This window comes from Neophocaena asiaeorientalis, unplaced genomic scaffold (genome assembly GCF_003031525.2).
Source record: "Neophocaena asiaeorientalis asiaeorientalis breed wild unplaced genomic scaffold, Neophocaena_asiaeorientalis_V1.1 scaffold229, whole genome shotgun sequence".
In the NCBI taxonomy this organism is placed as follows: Eukaryota; Metazoa; Chordata; class Mammalia; order Artiodactyla; family Phocoenidae; genus Neophocaena; species Neophocaena asiaeorientalis.
In genome coordinates this window covers 1,236,140-1,259,462 of record NW_020174096.1, presented here as the reverse complement: position 1 = coordinate 1,259,462, position 23,323 = coordinate 1,236,140, and the positions used below count along the sequence as shown (strand labels likewise).

The window sequence follows — 23,323 nt, the reverse complement described above, 5'->3', positions numbered from 1 at the left end:
AGGAAAGTGCTTTAAGAATATGTTTCTTTTCTTCAGAGCTGAGTTCCAAAGGTTTCTTTTTTTTTTTTAATTAATTAATTAATTTATTTATTTTTGGCTGTGCTGGGTCCCCGCTGCTTTGAGCGGGCCCTCTCCAGCTGCGGCGAGCCGGGGCCACTCCTCCCTGTGGGACGCGGGCTTCTCATTGTCGTGGCCCCTCCCGCCGCAGAGCACAGGTTCCAGGCACGCGGGTTTCAGCAGCCGTGGTGCTCGGGCTTCAGTACTTGTGGCTCACGGGCTCCAGATCGCAGGCCCAGCTGCTCTGCGGCATGTGGGATCCTCCGGGGCCAGGGATCGAACCCGCCTCCCCTAGCACTGGCAGGTGGACTCCCAACCACTGAGCCACCAGCGAAGCCCCAGAGGTTTCTATCTGACCGTAGTCATTTCACTCATGAAAACATTAGTTAGTTCAGCATCTGAACGGACCCCTAATGAGGGACGCACCATCGCTGTACCAGTCACTGCCAGGAACCATAGTGAATCATTTTCTTGAAGGAGCTTGTTCTTTGAATATACAGATCTCCTACAGCCAAAGGTCAATCTTAGGTGAGCTAAGCGAAAAAGAACAGCTGCTCGCCCTTGACCATTCTGGTCCTACCCTCCACAGTTCTTGCTAACATGTCTTCTTTGCATAGTATATTGTTTGCAAATGGCTAATGCTGACTAGGGACTGTTAACTTGGGGATTAAGGAATGAGCTGTCCTGTGATTACTTGACACTCCAGGGCAAGGGGGAAAATTATAAACTCTAGTATTTAAATCAGATTGTCTAGACTTAGAGCTGAAATCAGGGGCCATAGTTTTAAGTAGCAGTTAGTGGAGAAAAGCCTGAGAGAGTCTAGAAATGATTGACATGGGTGCCTTGAAAACACAAAGCGCCGAAGCAGCCATCATGTTTTATTATAAACATAAAGGAGATGGCTGGAGTATATCTTAATGTCAGATACCTTGAAGACTGTGTCCCTTCCAGTTACATTTATATTTATAGGTGTTTTGCCCTCACATAATTGGGTCCTGATACATCTGTTTCTAAGAGATTCTCCTGTGACATTATGATTCTAACATGAAAAGATTTATTTTTATCTCCTAGTGAATGGAACCCTTAATTTTAAGGCTGTATGCTTGACGTACAGGCTTGTTAAAAGAAATCTACATTGATTCAGCATATGTTTGCATCACAAGAAACTACACTGGCTGGATTAGTATAGAAAAGTCCAATGTCCACTTATACTTGTAAATCTATTCATCAGAGGAAATTAATTGACTTTCCTCACTAACCACCCAGTGACAGTGTCCTCATTGATCTTGTTACATTTAACCAAAGCATTTTCTTAACAATTTAGGAACGTTCCTTGAAAATAACCTCTCTGTAAAAGATCTATGAAACTAAAGTTAAATAAGTGGTTTTAGATTAAATAATTATAAAATCCAACACAAAATCTGGATCTTCTGCATAGGAATTGACCACATGGGGCTTCCTGGGACTTTGGTTTGGACCCTCTGTCATCATGGCACTGCACCAGTGAAAGCCTCCTTTCTTTCCAAAGAGCAGACACTGAATTCAGGAGTTGAAATGCCAGCTTTTTAGCTCATCCATGTACAATTTTGCACGGCTCAGAAATATTTCCTGTGAACTGCAACAACCAGCAGACCAGCAGTAATAATTATAGTAATAATAATTACTATGTATTGAGTGCTTTCTACCTACCAAGCACGGAGCTAAGCATTTTATATGGATTAAGTCATTTCATCCATACAAGGACCCTGTGAAGTATGGTTGATAATTAACCCTATTTTACAGATGGGGAAACCAAGGCACTACGAGGTCACTTGCCCAAGGTCACACAGTTCGTAAGTGTGAACCCAGTCAGCATGGTCTCTGACTCTGCTCTCCTAACCACAAAGCCAGGCCACCCACCAGAAGGAGCAAAAAATACAACGTATCAAAATAATTACACACGCTTTTTTTTCACATGTATTTAAAATGCATGTTGCTTCCAAACATGAACCTTGTAAACACAGAGCTGTTAGGCGACAACCTTCACTTCCCACTGTTTATAGCAGCAAACAACATTTTAACCTGAAAAACCACACTCTAGTTTTTGCTCTACTTATCTTGAAAGATCTTCAAATAACATCACTGTGGTTAAAGTTCATTTTAAAAATGTGATCTATTTACTTGTACATGGATATCTGGAGCAAAAAAACGATGACAGGATGAGAGTGTTGGTAACTGAGTCTTCAGAGATTTTTTTTTTTTTTCTTTTCCTTTCTTTCTTTTCTTTATTTGCTTAGTGAAAATGAGAATAGAGCACCTTACTGGAAAGGGAACCTCTTTCCTTTTCGAACATCACAGTTAGGCTTTTCAGGTCCAAGGCTCAGCTCTCCTTGGGTCACAATCAGATGAAAGAGTCTGGATTAGATGATAGCGGGTGGTCCATCGCCCTCTCATGAGATTCCAGGGTGGAGCGACAGGGAGGAGATGCAAAGGACCAGGATGGGGAGGGTTGAAGAAGCTGACTCAGCAGAAGCACCTTGGCAATGAAGGAATGAACCATCGGACAGACAGACAGACAGACTGATGAACTCTTTTTCTACTGTTAGAGTATCAGGTGGTACCCGAGCTATGAGGCTGGTTCATGGGAGGTCAGATACCCTCCAGCTGGGGGGCTGTCAGCCAGAGGAGTCTGTGCACCAGAGAGGATTTGGGGAATGTGCAGAGGTCATTTTGGTCACCAATGCGTCAAGGTGCTCCTGGAATATAGTGGGCTGCAGCCCAGAATATCAGACATCCTGCCACAACGGAGTCGGTCCTGTGCTGCTCAAAAACATCAGGAGTGCTTCAGCTGGGGTGCAAGTTGATAAAACTCCTTCCAAAATGAGGGGAATATGCAAACTAACAAGAGCCCTGTGGACTTTAGCTTTCCCTGGGCGTCAGAACACATCTTCAGGGGACTTGCCTTCGAAGGCAGTCAGTCATCTGTTGGTGGGTTTCTTTTTTCAGGAAAGTGTCAATAGAATCTTCTCTGCAAGTCAATCATATTAAGTCATTCTAAAGTCTCCAGAAGTAAGAATGTTCCCCAAATCGTCCTGACTTTGTAGGGAGTTCTTCTCCCATTATAGGAGGAAATAAGCGTGGCATCGTTTTAGGGTCCTAATTGTTCTTGGTAATGTAAGATAAACCCTATTATATATAATTCTAAGGATTTGAAAATTATTTTACTGGCTTAAAATAGGAGGGCTGTTCCCTGAAATGTGGAACAGAATGTGTAGGATGAAATGCAGTCTCAAGTGATGGGCTTCTGGAACACATCTCACACAGAATGACGGTTGCCCAGGGGAAGGCAAAAGCAGGGAGACACCCACAGCTGGCAGACTGCTGTCCATCCTTTCTGTGACACCCACCCACCCACTTCTCTCCACCCTTTGTCTAGCTCTGATGTGCTCTGTTCCCACTAATTCCAGGGTCATACTGACTTATTCCCTCATCCTAAGCGGGGAAGAAAGCGGGTCTTTATTAATGCAAGTATGGAGTATGAGATGCCGAAAAGGGACCTGTGACATATCTGTCTCAATGTGAAGAGTAAATGCTTGTGGGATGTATGAGTACAATGACTTAGAACATTGCCAACCACATTTCCAAATATTTTGGGCCTGTTTAAATAAAGAGACATAAATAATTTAAAAAAGAGGTCTGTTAAATGTAGAGACATAATGATATGATATGCTTAAGAGGCAAAGAAACACTTAGGGATGAAGAAATTCACATCACATCATGCCCCTGCTCAGAAGCACAGCCATTCTCCATCGCTTTTCAGATTGAAACTCTATTTCCCCACGTGATGTCTGGGTTCTTTGCAATCTGGCCTGATCTTACTAATTCAACGGGATCACTCCAAGCCCTTCACAGCCTGCTGTCTGCTCTTCAACCAGTGGGGTTCCACTCCTCCACGCTGCCCGGCTTCCACGCCTTCCCCCAGGCCTCTCTTTCCACCCAGGATGTGGTCTCCTCTCCACCCCTACAGCAAAATCCACATAGACCTTCTCTCCCCACCCTCTCAACTTTCTTAGACTCCAGCCATCTTTGAAGACTCAGTTTCTAGCACAAAAAGTCCTATGCTTTGAATTCCTGTAATTTTGCACTTGGGTGTGGTTTACCTTCTATCATTCTGTTATTGATTTAATTCCTGTGAGTAAACATTCTGTTGCAGACAGAAGTGGAATTTGCCTGGGAGCAGCAACTGAGTTTGGTACTCATGTTGCTGTCTCCCGTGGAAACTTATTTTACCAGCCTCAGTGGTAAGTGCTCAGTATTGAATGGATATCCTAACAGCCATCGTTTCTGTAGTACTTGCCATGTGTCAGATACTGTGCCCCGTGCTTTAGAGGCACCATCTCCTTTAATCCTTTCCACAACCCTTTGAATTAGGAATGGGTGTTATCCCCATTTAACAGGTGAGAAAGCCCGGGTCAAGAGAAAGTTAAGGTCAGGTATCTAGTGAGTGGTGGATTCGAGATTCAGTCCCATGACTTTATGATTCCAGAAGCTATGTTCTTAAATGCTGTCATCATACTTCACTACTGAAAGTGCCTAGTGTCTGCCAGCTGGTTAGAAATCAATTTCAATTATTGCCAACAGAAGTAATAAAATGTAAAAAGGATCATCAATTTAGAACAAATAAATGTAGGTACAAAGATATTTAAGTCTGGATAGACTGAGTTCCGGGCATAGCAGGTTATCACTGAGGGGTCAGGAGAAATGCCTCTTAGATCACTTGCATCTTATCAAAGTGAAAGCGTGTTTATCTTAAACTCAGCAAACTCTTTGTAGTCCAATAAACGACTAACAGGAGGCAAATAGGAAGACGTCACGCTGTTAAGTGTGTGAGGCTTGTGAGAGGGTTGTAGCAACCTGCCGCACTCTGAAAGGGGTCACCCCCTGCTTTCTGTAGCTCTTACTGCTGGGGACCCGGGACTTGCCCGGTGGGTGCCCATGCAGCACGTGTGTTTGAGCTGTGCGTGGTTAAGGTAGCTCTGAGACACAGCTCTTCCTCTCTTCCTTCCTGTGTTCTGCTGACTTGGTCCGGTCTCTTTAGGTTTTGTCCTCAGTTTTCCCATCTTGAACAGTTTCTCTGAGGGAACTCTCATACATTCCTTCATAAGCACTGTCACTGCATGAGCTACAGAGACGATGTGTACCGTGATTAGAGTACGGTGAACAAATCAGCACTTGGTTGGGGATCATGGTCCCCTTAGTTCTCTTCGGCAGGGGGACTCTATTTTCCATACTCTTCAATCATAAGCCAGGGCCATTTGATGGCTGGAATAATGCAGAACATGAATACGGCCACCCACCCAAGTTTAACAGCCACCTACCTCCAGCCTTCTGTGGTAGACCCAAGTCCTCAGAGTCCCGATGGGGCAGCTCCATGGTACTATCCCTAGTACTGGTGGTCGTATCTGTAGTACTAATAGTATTATCCATACACTGATGGTCCTATCACGGTACCGATGTACTGATAGTCACCTCTATTCTGTCTGAACTTGCTGCCATTTGGGTATTGAGGGCTGGCCTTTCTGGCCTGACACCATTACCAGTTTAGCTTTCTCAGACCCTGTTCCAGCCTAGTTCAGCTTCTTCCTTCCTTCTGCCCCTCCACATTTGTGACATCCCACCAAGCCCTGAACCTGAACTCAACCAAATTAAGACTGTATTAGGACCTTGGGGTAATACTCACAGGGATTTTATAGTCTGGATAACTTGAAATCAGATCTTGAATAAAAGGATGCTTCAGAAGAACAGCAACTTCAATTGGCTCCAGATTCTTGGAACCTAGGTCCTGAAATACTTTTATGAAGTTCTTAAAAGGAAAAAATAAAGAAAGTTGATTAACTTTACAATCCTGATGATGTTAAAATTTTTGTTTTTGAAAGGAATCATCATAATTTCTATATGATGATACATGTGGGGAGAAATTCTATGAACATAGGCTCAAAATTGAGGGAAACTTTTCTTGGGTACAGGTTGCCCCTTTTATGAAATAATCTAACTAACCTCTGAATACACGTTCTCTGTCTTTTGGTGGCTGGCAAATCTGTTAGCGTCCTGCGCTTCGTTTGCTCCTCGGAACACTTTGAGTAGTGTTTCCATGGAAATCATTTCCGTGTTCGCATTTTCAGAGATTTCTTCTTCCTTTTCCTCCCCTTCCTCTTGTAATTCCCTTTCTTCACTTATAAAATTGTCCTCAAGTTCAGGATATTCCTCAATGGGACTCATATCAGTAAAGGAGGAGGTCTGTGCGATTCAATGAAGAGAGCATGAAGTCTTTCCAGGAATAGAGATACTTAGAAAATACCAGTTTGGTCCTGCACTTTTTATGCCCTGGGATGACAGTGCCTACTGAAAACTAGCTAAACAAAATCTAGAGATAGAATATGCTGGCTGCACTGGAAATCATGTTGAAATCCCGGACCAGTTCTGCTGGTAGTTGACAGAGGCCTCAGTGTAGGGGCGTCTTACTCACCTCCGTACAGGCTTCTGCTCACTACCCTGCCAGATACACCGCATTCCTCAGTGAAAGGACAGTGGAATGAATCTGTGTAACCACTGTTTTACACGTGAAGCTAGATTTCTGAACAGGATTTGCTTTGGAAATTGCCTGCAGTCGAGAGGTTGTGGGCAAGTTAATTTCTCAAGCTTGACAGATTCTAAGAAGCTTTGGGAATGTTTGTTTGGACACTGGAGGTTAAACCCGGCTAAACATCCAGAAGGGAAAATAGAAAACAAATTGAATACGGACAGATTGGGATTCTTATTGCTGTTCATTGACACTTGGCCAAGAGCCATGAACTCAGACACCGGCATTCTGAGCATGGGAAAGTAAATTGTTTCTGATGTAATTTCTTACGTATCAAAAGCCTGAAAAATATGCCTACCCTTTGATACCATAATTATTGATCTAGGAATTGATCCTAAAGAACTATTCATGTACACAAAGACTTTTGTATAGGGATGTTCATTCCGTGTTACTTACAGCACAAATAGAAAACCTATGGCTCCAAAAATGGGGAATGGTGACATCAGTGATAGTGTCGGTCTGTGGCAGGATTCTATGCTGCTGTGAACATTTTGGTTTAGAAGGATACTGAGTGACATGAGAAAACGCTCATGGGATGAGTGCAGAAAGGAAACAGAACACAAAAAATAAATATACCAGGATCCTCATTTTCGTATATAGCTATACTTAGAAATGAAAAAAAGAGAAACAGATACATTAAAGAATTGAAAGTAGTTACCTCTGATTGGTCAAACAGCCGATTTCTTTTTCACTTTGTTTTGTATTTTTCAAATTCTTTACAGTAGATTTGTACTTACTGTATTTACTGTTATAAATGTGTGTGTGTGTTTCTGATGATGAGGTCATAGATATTCAATGATTTGCCATAGGAAAATGGGCATTTTCAGAATGTTGACTGGTCCAGTGTCAGAGAACACCTGAGGGCTGATTCTCCTTTATTCCGATGAAGGAAAAATGCTAATTTAGGCTTAAATTAGAGCAGGGTGCCAATACCTGTAAATGCTCAAGTCAGCAGAAGCAGTAAGTACATAGATCGCGCAAGTTCTTTCCAAAGAGCCACGTAAGTCCCACGGGTAAAAGGATTATAACACAGCACAGAATTAAGCCTCTGGTTGTCATAAGCCCCTCTGAGGGATTTGCAGGGGCTGAGGGTAGTACAGTAGAGACAGGTTGTATTTGCTCTAGCTCTGTGTGGTCACCTTGCTTTAGTTGGGTTTCCATATCCTTTGGTAAATTGGGAATTTAATCTAATCTTGGAGGGTGGGGGGAGAATGCTCTAGCAGGTGAAGTTTTTGGAATTAAGTACAGATATCTATCATCTACCTATCTATCATCTATCTATCTATCTATCTATCTATCTATCTATCTATCTATTCATCCAGCCTCTTCTCCATTTTAAACAGTTGAAATACTACTTGGCAGAAATGTGAAACTAGCTTTTTTGTCTCCATCTAAGAAGCCTGGGAATCATCACACTGGCTACCCGTCAATAATCCCCCCGGGGCGATAGAATATTTGCTGTGCTGAAATGAACATAGCTGAGATGTAGAACATCTTGCTGAATGACTGAAGGATGAATGAATTTCTATTCAGAGGGCAGCGCAGGTGCTACGCGGAGAAGACAGAGACAGAACCTGTGGGTGAGCACATGACTAGCTGGGCTGGATAAGCAGGCAATACCAAAATTGAACAGAGAAGGAACCTGCTCTCTCTGCACTATTTCCATAACTACAGAGGGCCCAACTTCTCAAAGACTTGCTATAATCATCATGGGATAAATAGATTTTTTATTTTAGTCAAAAGATAACAATTTAAACATTTGAGTGAAGAATCCTTAACTTGTTATATCAGAGGATGCTTTATAAATGTTTGCTAATTTTGCTCTCTAGGGGGCTGGAACAGAATAGACTTAGTGGTTCAGTGGGAGGGGAGGGAGAAGAGGGAGGCCAAGATCAGGACCAAAGGAGCCAGTTCAGCATCCTGGCGGGACTGCACGGTGTACGCAAGAGGGGGCACCCAACAGACGCTCTGAAAGACCACGACTGTGAATGTGGGTGGATGAACAAAACCAGGGATGCTGGTTTGGAGAAAAGCCAGGGCTTCTGAATGAGCAATAATTAGTGGCATCAAAACTCTGTGTGAGTCACATTATCTTCCAAGCAGCGGGGCAGATTGTGGCGCTAGCAAGCACTATGTCACACTCTCAGAGACGGCCCTTGAGGACTCCCAGCAAACGTGCCCCTGGAGTGGTGCCTGACCGTGCATTTCTGCCATTCAGTCTGTTTAGTCCCACATCTCAGAAGGTAGAACAGAAGATCAGTCCTTAGGACTAATGTGAGGAAAGCATCAAAGAGCAGAATGGGATGCACATTTAAGATTTTCGAAACCCAAGGCCTCAAACCATCTCTGTCAAGATGTTTTAACAAGACTCTCAAAATGTGGGAGGTTCAAGCTCATAATTTATTAACTTCCAATATCACAACCCCAGACTCCACAGGTCAGGGTGAACCATTTTCTCAAATATCAACTTATTTGAAGCTTCACGATGACTAGTGCCTGCTCCTGAGCGCTTTGCTCTTGAGCTTCTTTTAAATTACCCAGAAAGCCGTGGGTTTTAATAGGAGGTCTGTGCCACGGTGAATAAAACAGTGTGAGTAGCAGATATAGACTCAGAAAGAATGAAGTATCAGGGCGATTTCCAGTTGTTTTTTGGAAAGCAAAAGCCGAGATCCCATTAAATGTCTTGGGAGTGAATATAGATCTATTGGAGGTGTTATTTCTGAGCAGGCTCATTTTACCTTCCTGGCATAAAGTTGCCCAGGGAACTAGAATACAGTTGGAAAGGGCACAGAAAGGGGGCGGCATAATTGGAGGCAGGATGGTGAGGGCTATAGGAGTAGGCAAGAATGAGGAAGGTGGGTGGACCCTGTATTTCAAAAGCTCCTATGGTTCACTCCCAGCCAGGAGTAGTCCTGTGTGTGTGGTGTGTGACAGACCTGCGCCCCATCCCTGCCCAACCACGGTTTCATCTCTGTTGTGCAGTGGTCATGGGGCAGTTCCTGCGCAGTGTCCTTGGGCTTTAAAAGAGCTCTTGAGAGAAGTACTCCAGGGGAGCTGCTTCCTGGATGGGCACTAGCTCCCGGTGAATGACCCACCGGGTCAGGGACAGAAGGGATGCAGTGTCTTCCTGTGCTAGCTGGCTTGGCTGCTACCCACCCAGAGAGCTGTCTGTTGCTATGGCAACCATTGTAGCACATACTTCCTTTTCCTGGTCTTTCTGGCTGGGTCAGGCCTCCTGAACCTGCTGTTGTCTCTGCCTCTGGAATGTCTGCTCTCCTCCTCTCTACCTTGGTGACGGGAGTCCCTCCCTTCCTTCTCTCTTCGTCTCTTTCTCCCCTTCTTTCCCTGCCATGTTCACAAACACTGATAGAGTATTTGCTGTGTGCATTACTGAGCACTTGCTACTTTGGAGGACATAAAGATGGGTAACAAGTCATCCCCAACTCAAGGTAGGAATAACAGCAGTAAGATTCAATAGATAAACCACCCCCTGCCCGAATTACTAGTTCTCCTTACTTCCCTCCTTTGCCCCCTACAGTCTGTCCTGTATGGGGGCACATTTTAAATCAAACGACCCTGCCCCGACGACTTCTCATCTCATCTCTTGACACAAAGCCAACGCCCCTCCAGGGCCCCTCGGAGCCCTCTCCCCCTCACTATCCTTGCCTGCTACTCTCCTCCAGCTCAATCCTCCCCAACTACACTGGCTGACTTGCCGTTCCTTAGGGTCCACCGGGCATGACCCCACTTGAGAGATTTTGCACTTACTGCTGTCTTCACTTAAAATGCGCTTCCTCCAGGGGTCTATCTGCAAGGCCCTCTCCCTCACCACGCTGGGCCTCTGCTTCCATGTCTTTTCACGGAGAGACCTTCTGTGACCATTCTATTTAACACTGCAACTCCCACCCAGACTCCTATATTTTCCCCTCTATTCTTTATTCCCCATAGTGTCTATCACCATTTGCTGTAGTCTTTATTTTACTTGCTTTATCCCCAGAGGTGCTGGATGAATGTTTGCCGAGTAAATGCACAGGTGCATGTGATGGTGCTCAGCCTTGTCGGAGAGGATCTGGATGTAAATGGGGCCCAGTTGCGGGAATGCTCCGTGGGTCGGGGGAAGCTTCGTGAATGATCTGGCGGTTGAAATAGGCCTTGGGTACTGGGGAGCCCTTGAACCTTTGCAGATGAGCTGACGCATACTCCAGGTGGAGGGGATAGCAAGAGCAAAGGTACGGAGGTGGCAAAGAAGAAGATTTAGACCCCTCTTTTGATCTGTAAAGCCCCATGTTAATCTGTCCTTTATTCTGTGTTCCCTCCATGTGTGGAAAATCATTCTCCCATTCTTTCCTGTATGGATAAGGGCAATTAGATGGAATCCCTTTGGAGCAAATTTGGCTTCTTCTATATCCTTTGCAGATCACAGGGCTACACAGAGGGTAGGATTTACAAAGTTAATTAATGAAGTAATTGATTGTTCCACTCAGTGAAATGTTTACTGAGCTCTGTAGCCGTAATTCAGATTCAGGAAGGCAGGTTAGGGGATGCAGAGCAAGACAGATGGCCCTGCCCACAGGGTGCCCAGAGTCCAGAAAGGAAGCTGACCCTGTATAAGTAGTTATCTATGAGGATTATGGTGAAGGGGGGAGCACAGCATGCTATGGGAACACAGGGCAGGGTTGCCTGCCACCATTCCAGGTCAGGGAAGGTCTCCCTGAGGACAGGTTGAGACCTCCAGGCAGGTTATGATCCATGCCAGTGTTGGGTGAAGGAGACCCAATCCGTAGAGAGATGTACGCAGACCACATCTAACTCGTCATTTATTTGGGAAAATGTAAATGGTCTTCCTATGTTCTAAGAAGACAGCATTCTTGAGTGGAAATAACAGTAACTCCTTCCTGAACTTTCTGTCACTGTGTCAGTGTTAATGCTGAGTCTAAAGTACATCGAGGTGAAGAGCCTTGAGTTGTCAGCTTCCTAGGCAGCACTCTGGCCTCGCCCTGCCCCTGATGGAAGGGATAGGACATCCTCCGGGTCATCTGCTCAGGGCTGAAATATAGGGCTGCCTATAAAAGAGTCTATGTCTTCTGGGATGTGAAAGCTGTCATAGGAACTTCCCATTTTTTTTTCAGACAACCCAGCCTACTCTGTTTTGACAAACATGTATGAAAGGAAAAGAACTGCAGCTAGGACATCCGAGGAGTCTGAACTGTGCAGCATCCCTCTCCCCTCTGGGTCCACAAAGAAGAGCAGAAAAAATCATTCCATCATGAGGGCCACTGCTCTGTCCCAAAAGGTCAGGTGAAGAGTAAAAAGTCATGCCAATGGACACCTAATAAGTGTATTAGTCATTTCCCTGTTCTGAGGCTTTTCTACCTCCCCCAAAACAGGGAATGTCAACCCTTTAGAAATCGACAGGGGGATGTGAGGTTTTATTGGACATTAAGCTTTTCTGTCACTGGATGCAGGTGATACAAAGTGCCTGTGGAATTCAGGTGGCCAGGTTTGGGCCTGAAATACTATCAAGTGTCATCTACATGTGGGATGTGTCTGAGGCCTGAACTTGTTTTACATAGAATTTCCACAGAGTGTGACTATCTTTCTCATTTCTCAGGATCAGCACTTCATGCAAAGTAAAGGCTGCCCTTTACAGAGCAAACTTTGGTTTCACCAAAGAAACTTTGAGCAAATTTGGATTTAACTACCAAAACATTTTTTAGATAGTGGGTCCCTAGTTCTTAATCCAATTGAGTAAGGTGTTATCGAAGACCTAGTAAAGCATCGTGTGAGGAACCTGGGAAAATACAGAGATTGATAAAAGCCAGTCTTTGTTCTTAGAAGTTTAGGATCTTTTGGAATCCCCTCCAACCCCAACGCTAGTCCATTTCTGGACCACAATTACCTTTTCTGCACCAAGAGGAGGCATTTCAGTTGGCTGGAAGACGTGAGTCCCAGTGGCCACACTGAGGGCCCTGTAGACCCCTTGCACACTGTCTGGATGGCAAGCAAAATAAAGCAGCATCTGTGTGTAGTCAAGCTGAGGTGGCTCCTTCTCACAGTCAGCAAACAATCTAAAGAAAAACTGTCACACAAAAGAATTTCAGCCACAGGTCAGATGCATACACTTTGGTAGACAGTAGATGGATGGGCAATGAAGAATCCCTCCCGAAGTTTTGGAATACGGTCACTTTCTGAGGACTGAATTACTATAATCAACATGTAATGAATGGTATGAACTGAAGAGTATGCTAAGTAAAAAAACATAAAAAGTAGGGCTAGAAACATTCTGATGTTAAAGAAAATTGTATGCTAATCAATGGTACCAACATACTTAGGAATGAATGTGCTAATTAAGGTGGCAGGGATGACATGTTAAGTAGGAAAAGGGAGCAAGGACCCCTCTGTCCATCCTCAGCTCCATCTTGACAAACTGGGACCCGACTCCCAACCGTGAAGCTTCTGGTACATCTCACTCCTTGGGGAGTAGGGAGAAGGCAGGGAACAATGCCCAAAGCCACTGGGACTTGAGCCATTAGACTCTTTAAACTGGCCCACGTTGCACTGAACTCCCTAGACTATTGACTGTAATGTGACTTCTTCCAGTGTAGACTCCCATGCGGAAAGACCGTGCTTATCACTGAATATCAGCTTGTTTGGCAAATCTCTCCCGCATCCTGAATAACTGAGCTGACGCTCAGATCTAGATGCAGTGTCTCATGCATTTGACAGCGTGAGGAGTTAGTGCTCCGGGACCTAATATCCTCTGGGGCCCCGCAAATCCTAGGCCAAGCTCTGGGACACAGAGGTCACACTTAAGTAGTTACGTGGCCCTGTTTGGGGAGGTGACTGGCTCTTCTCAAACATCTGCATGCAGTGACCTGGAGAATCTTTTTTTTTTTTTTTTAATAAATATGTCTGTTTATAAAGTCATGGAACTGATTTTTTTTAACATCTTAATTGTAGTATAATTGCTTTATATTGTTTAGTTTCTGCTGTATAACAAAGTAAATCAGCTATACGTATACATATATCCCCATGTCTCCTCCCTCTTGTGTCTCCCTCCCACCCTCCCTATCCCACCCCTCTAGGTGGTCACAAAGCACTGAGCTCATCTCCCTGTGCTATGCAGCTGCTTCCCACTAGCCATCCATCTTACATTTGGTAGTGTATATATGTCCATGCTACTCTTGCACTTCTTCCCAGCTTACACTTCCCCCTCCCCATGTCCTCAAGTCCATTCTCTATGTCTGCATATTTATTCCTGTCCTGCCCCTAGGTTCGTCAGAACCATTTTCTTTTTTTTTTAATTCCATACATATGTGTTAGCATACGGTATTTGTTCTTCTCTCAATTTCGTTTCTTTTTATGGCTGAGTAAAATTTCGTTGTATATATGTGCCATGTCTTCTTTATCCATTCATCTGTCAATGGACACTTAGGTTGCATCCATGTCCTGGTTATTGTAAATAGAGGTGAAATGAACATTGTGGTACATGTCTCTTTATTATTATTATTATTTTTTGCAGTACATGGGCCTCTCACCATTGTGGCCTCTCCCGTTGCGGAGCACAGGCTCCGGACGCGCAGGCTCAGCGGCCATGGCTCACGGGCCCAGCCGCTCCGAGGCATGTGGGATCTTCCAGGACCGGGGCAGAAACCCACGTCCCCTGCATCGGCAGGCGGACTCTCAACCCCTGCGCCACCAGGGAAGCGCCCGTGTCTCTTTTTAAATTATGGTTCTCAAGGTATATGCCTAGTAGTTCTATTTTTAGTTTCTTAAGGAACATTCATACTGTTCTCCATAGTGGCTGTATCAATTTACAGTCCCACCAACAGTGCAAGTGGGTTCCCTTTTCTCCACACCCTCTCCAGCATTTATTGTTTATAGATTTTTTGATGATGGCCATTCTGACCAGTGTGAGGTGATACCTCATTGTAGTTTTGATTTGCATTCCTCTAATGATTAGTGATGTTGAGCATCCTTTCATGTGTTTGTTGGCAATCTGTATATTGTTTTTGGAGAAATGTCTATTTAGGTCTTCTGCCCATTTTTGGATTGAGTGGTCTGTTTTCTGATATTGAGCTGCTTGTATATTTTGGATATTAATCCTTTGTCAGTTGCTTCATTTGCAAATATTTTCTCCCATTCTGAAGGCTGTCTTTTTCTCTTGTTTATGTTTTCCTTTGCTATGCAAAAGATTTTAAGTTTCATTAGGTCCCATTTGTTTATTTTTGTTTTTATTTCCATTTCTCTAGGAGGTGGGTCAAAAAAGATCTTACTGTGATTTATGTCAAAGAATGTTCTTCCTGTGTTTCCCTCTATGAGTTTTATAGTGTCGAGTCTTACATTTAGGTCTTTAATCCATTTTGAGTTTATTTTTGTGTATGGTGTTAGGGAGTGTTCTAATTTCATTCTTTTACATGTAGCTGGCCAGTTTTCCCAGCACCACTTATTGAAGAGACTGTATTTTCTCCATTGTATATTCTTGCCTCCTTTATCAAAGATAGGGTGACCGGGCTTCCCTGGTGGTGCAGTGGTTGAGAGTCCGCCTGCTGATGCAGGGGACACAGGTTCGTGCCCTGGTCCAGGAGGAGCCCACATGCTGTGGAGCGGCTAGGCCTGTGAGCCACGGCTGCTGAGCCTGTGCGTCCGGAGCCTGTGCTCTGCAACAGGAGAGGCCACAACAGTGAGAGGTCCGTGTACTGCAAAAAAAAAAAAAAGATAAGGTGACCATATGTGCATGGGTTTATCTCTAGGCTTTCTATCCTGTTCCATTGATCTATATTTCTGTTTTTGTTCCAGTACCATACTGTCTTGATTACTGTAGCTTTGTAGTATATTCTGAAGTCAGGGAACCTGATTCCTCCAGCTCCGTTTTTCTTTCTCAAAATTGCTTTCACTATTTGGGGTCTTTTTTGTTTCATTACAAATTGTGAAATTTTTGGTTCTAGTTCTGTGAAAAGTGACATTGGTAGTTTGATAGGGATTGCATTGAATCTATAGATTGCTTTAGTCATTTTCACAGTGTTGATTCTTCCAATCCAAGAACATGGTATATCTCTCCACCTGTAACATCTTGAATTGCTTTCATCAGTGTCTTATAGTTTTCTGCATATAGGTTTCTTGTCTCCTTAGGTAGGCTTATCCCTAGGTATTTTATTCTTTTTGTTGCAGTGGTAAATGGGAGTGTTTCCTTAATTTCTCTTTCAGATTTTTCATCATTAGTGTATAGGAATGCAAGAGATTTCTGTGCATTAATTTTGTATCCTGCTACTTTACCAAATGCATTGATTAGCTCTAGTAGTTTTCTGGTATCATCTTTAGGATTCTCTATGTATAGTATTATGTCATCTGCAAACAGTGACAGCTTTACTTCTCCTTTTCCGATTTGGATTCCTTTTATTTCTTTTTCTTCTCTGATTTTTTTTTTTTTTTTTTAATAAATATGTCTGTTTATAAAGTCATGGAACTGATTTTTTTTAACATCTTAATTGTAGTATAATTGCTTTATATTGTTTAGTTTCTGCTGTATAACAAAGTAAATCAGCTATACGTATACATATATCCCCATGTCTCCTCCCTCTTGTGTCTCCCTCCCACCCTCCCTATCCCACCCCTCTAGGTGGTCACAAAGCACTGAGCTCATCTCCCTGTGCTATGCAGCTGCTTCCCACTAGCCATCCATCTTACATTTGGTAGTGTATATATGTCCATGCTACTCTTGCACTTCTTCCCAGCTTACACTTCCCCCTCCCCATGTCCTCAAGTCCATTCTCTATGTCTGCATATTTATTCCTGTCCTGCCCCTAGGTTCGTCAGAACCATTTTCTTTTTTTTTTAATTCCATACATATGTGTTAGCATACGGTATTTGTTCTTCTCTCAATTTCGTTTCTTTTTATGGCTGAGTAAAATTTCGTTGTATATATGTGCCATGTCTTCTTTATCCATTCATCTGTCAATGGACACTTAGGTTGCATCCATGTCCTGGTTATTGTAAATAGAGGTGAAATGAACATTGTGGTACATGTCTCTTTATTATTATTATTATTTTTTGCAGTACATGGGCCTCTCACCATTGTGGCCTCTCCCGTTGCGGAGCACAGGCTCCGGACGCGCAGGCTCAGCGGCCATGGCTCACGGGCCCAGCCGCTCCGAGGCATGTGGGATCTTCCAGGACCGGGGCAGAAACCCACGTCCCCTGCATCGGCAGGCGGACTCTCAACCCCTGCGCCACCAGGGAAGCGCCCGTGTCTCTTTTTAAATTATGGTTCTCAAGGTATATGCCTAGTAGTTCTATTTTTAGTTTCTTAAGGAACATTCATACTGTTCTCCATAGTGGCTGTATCAATTTACAGTCCCACCAACAGTGCAAGTGGGTTCCCTTTTCTCCACACCCTCTCCAGCATTTATTGTTTATAGATTTTTTGATGATGGCCATTCTGACCAGTGTGAGGTGATACCTCATTGTAGTTTTGATTTGCATTCCTCTAATGATTAGTGATGTTGAGCATCCTTTCATGTGTTTGTTGGCAATCTGTATATTGTTTTTGGAGAAATGTCTATTTAGGTCTTCTGCCCATTTTTGGATTGAGTGGTCTGTTTTCTGATATTGAGCTGCTTGTATATTTTGGATATTAATCCTTTGTCAGTTGCTTCATTTGCAAATATTTTCTCCCATTCTGAAGGCTGTCTTTTTCTCTTGTTTATGTTTTCCTTTGCTATGCAAAAGATTTTAAGTTTCATTAGGTCCCATTTGTTTATTTTTGTTTTTATTTCCATTTCTCTAGGAGGTGGGTCAAAAAAGATCTTACTGTGATTTATGTCAAAGAATGTTCTTCCTGTGTTTCCCTCTATGAGTTTTATAGTGTCGAGTCTTACATTTAGGTCTTTAATCCATTTTGAGTTTATTTTTGTGTATGGTGTTAGGGAGTGTTCTAATTTCATTCTTTTACATGTAGCTGGCCAGTTTTCCCAGCACCACTTATTGAAGAGACTGTATTTTCTCCATTGTATATTCTTGCCTCCTTTATCAAAGATAGGGTGACCGGGCTTCCCTGGTGGTGCAGTGGTTGAGAGTCCGCCTGCTGATGCAGGGGACACAGGTTCGTGCCCTGGTCCAGGAGGAGCCCACATGCTGTGGAGCGGCTAGGCCTGTGAGCCACGGCTGCTGAGCCTGTGCGTCCGGAGCCTGTGCTCTGCAACAGGAGAGGCCACAACAGTGAGAGGTCCGTGTACTGCAAAAAAAAAAAAAAGATAAGGGGACCATATGTGCATGGGTTTATCTCTAGGCTTTCTATCCTGTTCCATTGATCTATATTTCTGTTTTTGTTCCAGTACCATACTGTCTTGATTACTGTAGCTTTGTAGTATATTCTGAAGTCAGGGAACCTGATTCCTCCAGCTCCGTTTTTCTTTCTCAAAATTGCTTTCACTATTTGGGGTCTTTTTTGTTTCATTACAAATTGTGAAATTTTTGGTTCTAGTTCTGTGAAAAGTGACATTGGTAGTTTGATAGGGATTGCATTGAATCTATAGATTGCTTTAGTCATTTTCACAGTGTTGATTCTTCCAATCCAAGAACATGGTATATCTCTCCACCTGTAACATCTTGAATTGCTTTCATCAGTGTCTTATAGTTTTCTGCATATAGGTTTCTTGTCTCCTTAGGTAGGCTTATCCCTAGGTATTTTATTCTTTTTGTTGCAGTGGTAAATGGGAGTGTTTCCTTAATTTCTCTTTCAGATTTTTCATCATTAGTGTATAGGAATGCAAGAGATTTCTGTGCATTAATTTTGTATCCTGCTACTTTACCAAATGCATTGATTAGCTCTAGTAGTTTTCTGGTATCATCTTTAGGATTCTCTATGTATAGTATTATGTCATCTGCAAACAGTGACAGCTTTACTTCTCCTTTTCCGATTTGGATTCCTTTTATTTCTTTTTCTTCTCTGATTGTTGCGGCTAAAACTTCCAAAACTATGTTGAATAAGAGTGGTGAGAGTGGGCAATCTTGTCTTGTTCCTGATCTAAGTGGAATGGTTTCAGTTTTTCACCATTGAGAATGATGCTGTCTGTGGGTTTGTCATATATGGTCTTTATTATGTTGAGGTAAGTTCCCTCTAGGCCTACTTTCTGGAGGGTTTTTATCATATATGGGTGTTGAATTTTGTCAAAAGCTTTATCTGCATCTATTGAGAAGATCATATGGTATTTCTCCTTCACTTTGTTAATATGGTTTATCACATTGATTGATTTGTTTATATTGAAGAATCCTTGCATTCCTGAGATAAACCGCAGTTGATCATCATGTATGATCCTTTTAATGTGCTGTTGGATTCTGTTTGCTAGTATTTTTTTGAGGATTTTTGCATCTCTGTTCATCAGTGATATTGGCCTATAGTTTTCTTTTTTTGTGACATCTTTTGTCTGGTTTTGGTATCAGGGTGATGGTGGCCTTGTAGAATGAGTTTAGGAGTGTTCCTCCCTGTGCTATATTTTGGAAGAGTTAGAGAGGGATAGGTGTTAGCTCTTCTCTAAATGTTTGATAGAATTTGCCTGGGAAGCTGTCTGGTCCTGGGCTTTTGTTTGTTGGAAGATTTTTAATTTCAGTGCCTGTGATTGGTCTGTTTATATTTTCTATTTCTTCCTGATTCAGTCTTTGAAGGTTCTGCTTTTCCAAGTATTTGTCCATTTCTTCCAGGTTGTCCATTTTACTGGTATAGAGTTGCTTGTAGTAGTCTCTTAGGATGCTTTGTGTTTCTGCAGTGTCTGTTGTAACTTCTCCTTTTTCATATCTAATTTTATGATTTGAGTACACTCCCTCTTTTCCTTGATGAGTTTGGCTAACGGTTTATCAATTTTGTTTATCTTCTGAAAGAACCAGCTTTTAGTTTTATTGATCTTTGCTATTGTTTCCTTCATTTTTTTTTCATTTATTTCTGATCTGATCTTTATGATTTCTTTCCTTTTGCTAACTTTGTGGTTCTTTTTTTCTTCTTTCTCTAATTGCTTTAGGTGTAAGGTTAGGTTGTTTATTTGAGATTTTTCTTGTTTCTTGAGGTAGGATTGTATTGCTATAAACTTCCCTCTTAGAACTGCTTTTGCTGCATCACATAGGTTTTGGGTCATCATGTTTTCATTGTCATTTGTTTCTAGGTATTTTTTTAATTTCCTCTTTGATTTCTTCACTGATCTCTTGGTTATTTAGTAGTGTATTGTTTAGCCTCCATGTGTTTGTATTTTTTACAGTTTTTTTCCTGTAATTGATATCTAGTCTCATAGCGTTGTGGTCAGAAAAGATACTTGATATGATTTCAATTTTCTTAAATTTACTAAGGCTTGATTTGTGACCCAAGATCTGATCTATCCTGGAGAATGTTCCATGAGCACTTGAGAAGAAAGTGTATTCTGTTGTTTTTGGATGGAATGTCCTATAAATATAATTTAAATCCATCTTGTTTAATATGTCATTTAAAGCTTGTGTTTCCTTATTTATTTTCATTTTGGATGATCTGTCCATTGGTGAAAGTGGGGTGTTAAAGTCTCCTACTATGATTGTGTTACTGTCGATTTCCCCTTTCATGGCTGTTAGCATTTGCCTTATGTATTGCGGTGCTCCTATGTTGGGTGCATCAATATTTACAACTGTTATATCTTCTTTGATTGATCCTTTGATCATTATGTAGTGTCCTTCTTTGTCTCTTGTAATAGTCTTTATTTTAAAGTTTATTTTGTCTGATATGAGAATTGCTACTCCAGCTTTCTTTTGATGTCCATTTGCATGCTATATCTTTTTCCCTCCCCTAACTTTCAGTCTGTATGTGTCCCTAGGCCTGAAGTGGGTCTCTTGTAGACTGCATATATACAGGTCTTGTTTTTGTATCCATTCAGCCAGTCTATGTTTTTTGGTGGCAGCATGTAATCCATTTACATTTAAGGTAATTATTGATATGTACGTTCCTATTACCATTTTCTTAATTGTTTTGGGTTTGTTATTGTAGGTCTTTTCCTTCTCTTGTGTTTCCTGCCTAGAGAAGTTCCTTTAGCGTTCCTTGTAAAGCTGGTTTGGTGGTGCTGAATTCTCTTAGCTTTTGCTTATCTGTAAAGGTTTTAATTTCTCCGTCAAATCTGAATGATATCCTTGCTGGGTAGAGTAATATTGGTTGTAGGTTTTTCCCTTTCATCACTTTAATTATGTCCTGCCACTCCCTTCTGTCTTGCAGAGTTTCTGCTGAAAGATCAGCTGTTAACCTTATGGGGATTCCCCTGTACGTTATTTGTTGCTTTTCCCTTGCTGCTTTTAATATTTTTTCTTTGTATTTAATTTTTGATAGTTTGATTAATATGTATCTTGGTGTGTTTCTCCTTGGATTTATCCTGTATGGGACTCTCTGTGCTTCCTGGAGTTGATTGACTATTTCCTTTCCCATATTAGGGAAGATTTTAACTATAATCTCTTCAAATGTTTTCTTAGTCCTTTTTTTTATTCTCTTCTTCTGGGACCCCTATAATTCTAATGTTCGTACATTTAATGTTGTCCCAGAGGTCTCTAAGACTGTCCTCAATTCTTTTCATGCTTTCTTCTTTATTCTGCTCTGCAGTAGTTATTTCCACCATTTTATCATCCAGGTCACTTGTCCATTCTTCTGCCTCTGTTGTTCTGCTATTGATTCCTTCTAGAGAATTTTTTATTTCATTTATTGTGTTGTTCCTCACTGTTTGTTTGCTTGTTAGTTCTTCTAGGTCCTTGTTAAACGTTTTTTGTATTTTCTCCATTCTATTTACAAGATTTTGCATCATCTTTACTACCATTACTGTGAATTCTTTTTCAAGTAGACTCCCTCTTTCCTCTTCATTTGTTTGGCCTGGTGGGTTTTTACTTTGCTCCTTCATCTGCTGCATATTCCTCTGTCTTCTCATTTTCCTTAACTTACTGTGTTTGGGGTCTCCTTTTTGCAGGCTGCAGGTTTGTAGTTCCCGTTGTTTTTGGTTTCTGCTCCCAGTGGATGAGGTTGGTCCAGTGGGTTGTGTAGGCTTCCTGGTGGAGGGCACTGGTGCCTGTGTTCTGGTAGATGAGGCTGGATCTTGTCTTTCTGCTGGGCAGGGTTGCGTCCAGTGGTAGGTTTTGGGGTGTCTGTGAACTTACTATGATTTTAGGCAGCCTCTCTGCTAATGGGTGGGGTTGTGTTCGTCTTGCTGGCTGTTTGGCATAGGGTGTCCAGCAGTGGAGATTGCTGGTCATTGAGTGGAGCTGGGTCTTTGCATTGAGATGGAGATCTCTGGGAGAGCTCTCGCCGATTGATATTACATGGGGCCAGGAGGTCTCTGGTGGTCCAATGTCCTGAACTCAGCTTTCCCACCTCAGAGGCTAAGGCCTGACAGCTCGCCAGAGCACCAAGACCCTGTCAGTCACACAGCTCAGAAGAAAAGGGAGGGAAAAACATTACAGAAAATAAAATAAAGTTATTAAAATAAAAAGTTTTTAAAAATTATTTTAAAAAGAGTAATTAAAAAGAAAAAGAGAGCAACCAAACCAATAAACAAATCCACTAATGATAACAAGTGCTAAAAACTATAATAAGATACACATAAAAATCAGAAACTAGTCAATCACATACAGCAAACCCCAAGTCTACAGTTACTCTCAAAGTCCACCACCTCAATTTTGGGATGATTCATTGTCTGTTCAGGTATTCCACAGATTCAGGGTACATCAAGTTGATTGTGGATATTTAATCCGCTGCTCCTGAGGCTGCTGGGAGAGATTTCCCTTTCTCTTCTTTGTTTGCATAGCTCCTGGGGTTCAGCTTTGGATTTGGTCCCGCCTCTGCATGTAGGTCACCTTCTGGCACCTGTTCTTTACCCACACCAGAGGGTGTTAAAGGAGCGGCTGCTTAGGGGGCTTTGGCTCTCTGAGGCCAGGAGGGAGGGGCACGGAATTAGGGGCAAGCCTGTGAGGGCAGAGGCCAGCGTAACATTGCACCAGCCTGAGCCGTACTATGTGTTCTTCTGGTGAAGTTGTCTGTGGATCACAGGCCCCTGGCAGTTGCGGGCTGCACAGGTTCCTGGGAGGAGAGGTGTGGACAGTGACCTGTGCTTGCACACAGGCTTCTTGGTGGCTGCAGTAACAGCCTTAGCATCTCATGCCCGTCTCTGGGGTCTGTGCTGATAGCCGCGGCTCGCGCCTGTCTCTGGAGCTCCTTTAGGTGGTGCTCTGAATCCCCCCTCCTCGCGCACCCCAAAACAATGGTCTGTTGCCTCTTAGGCAGGTCCAGACTTTTCCCCGGACTCCCTCCCGGCTAGCCGTGGTGCACTAACCCCCTGCAGGGTGTGTTCACACCGCCAACCCCAGTCCTCTCCCTGAGCTCCGACCGAAGCCCGAGCCTCAGCTCCCAGCCCCCACCCGCCCTGGTGGGTGAGCAGACAAGCCTCTCGGGCTGGCGAGTGCCGGTCGGCACCGATACTCTGTGCGGGAATCTCTCCGCTTTGCCCTCCGCACCCCCGTTGCTGTGCTCTCCTCCACCGCCCCGAAGCTTCCCCCCTCCACCACCCGCAGTCTCTGCCCGCGTAGGGGCTTCCTAGTGTGTGGAAACCTTTCCTCCTTCACAGCTCCCTCCCCCTGGTGCAGGTCCAGTCCCTATTCTTTTGT

General features: G+C 43.0%; 1 protein-coding gene across 1 annotated transcript in view; it reads right to left on the bottom strand.

The window, feature by feature from the left end:
* SPEF2 (sperm flagellar and cilia associated 2) overlaps positions 1-23,323 on the bottom strand; it is a 173,136-nt gene that overhangs the window by 892 nt on the left and 148,921 nt on the right. The window contains 3 exon segments of the mRNA XM_024754637.1: positions 5,777-5,899; positions 6,094-6,333; positions 12,576-12,755. Coding sequence (XP_024610405.1) covers positions 5,777-5,899; positions 6,094-6,333; positions 12,576-12,755 — 543 coding nt within the window.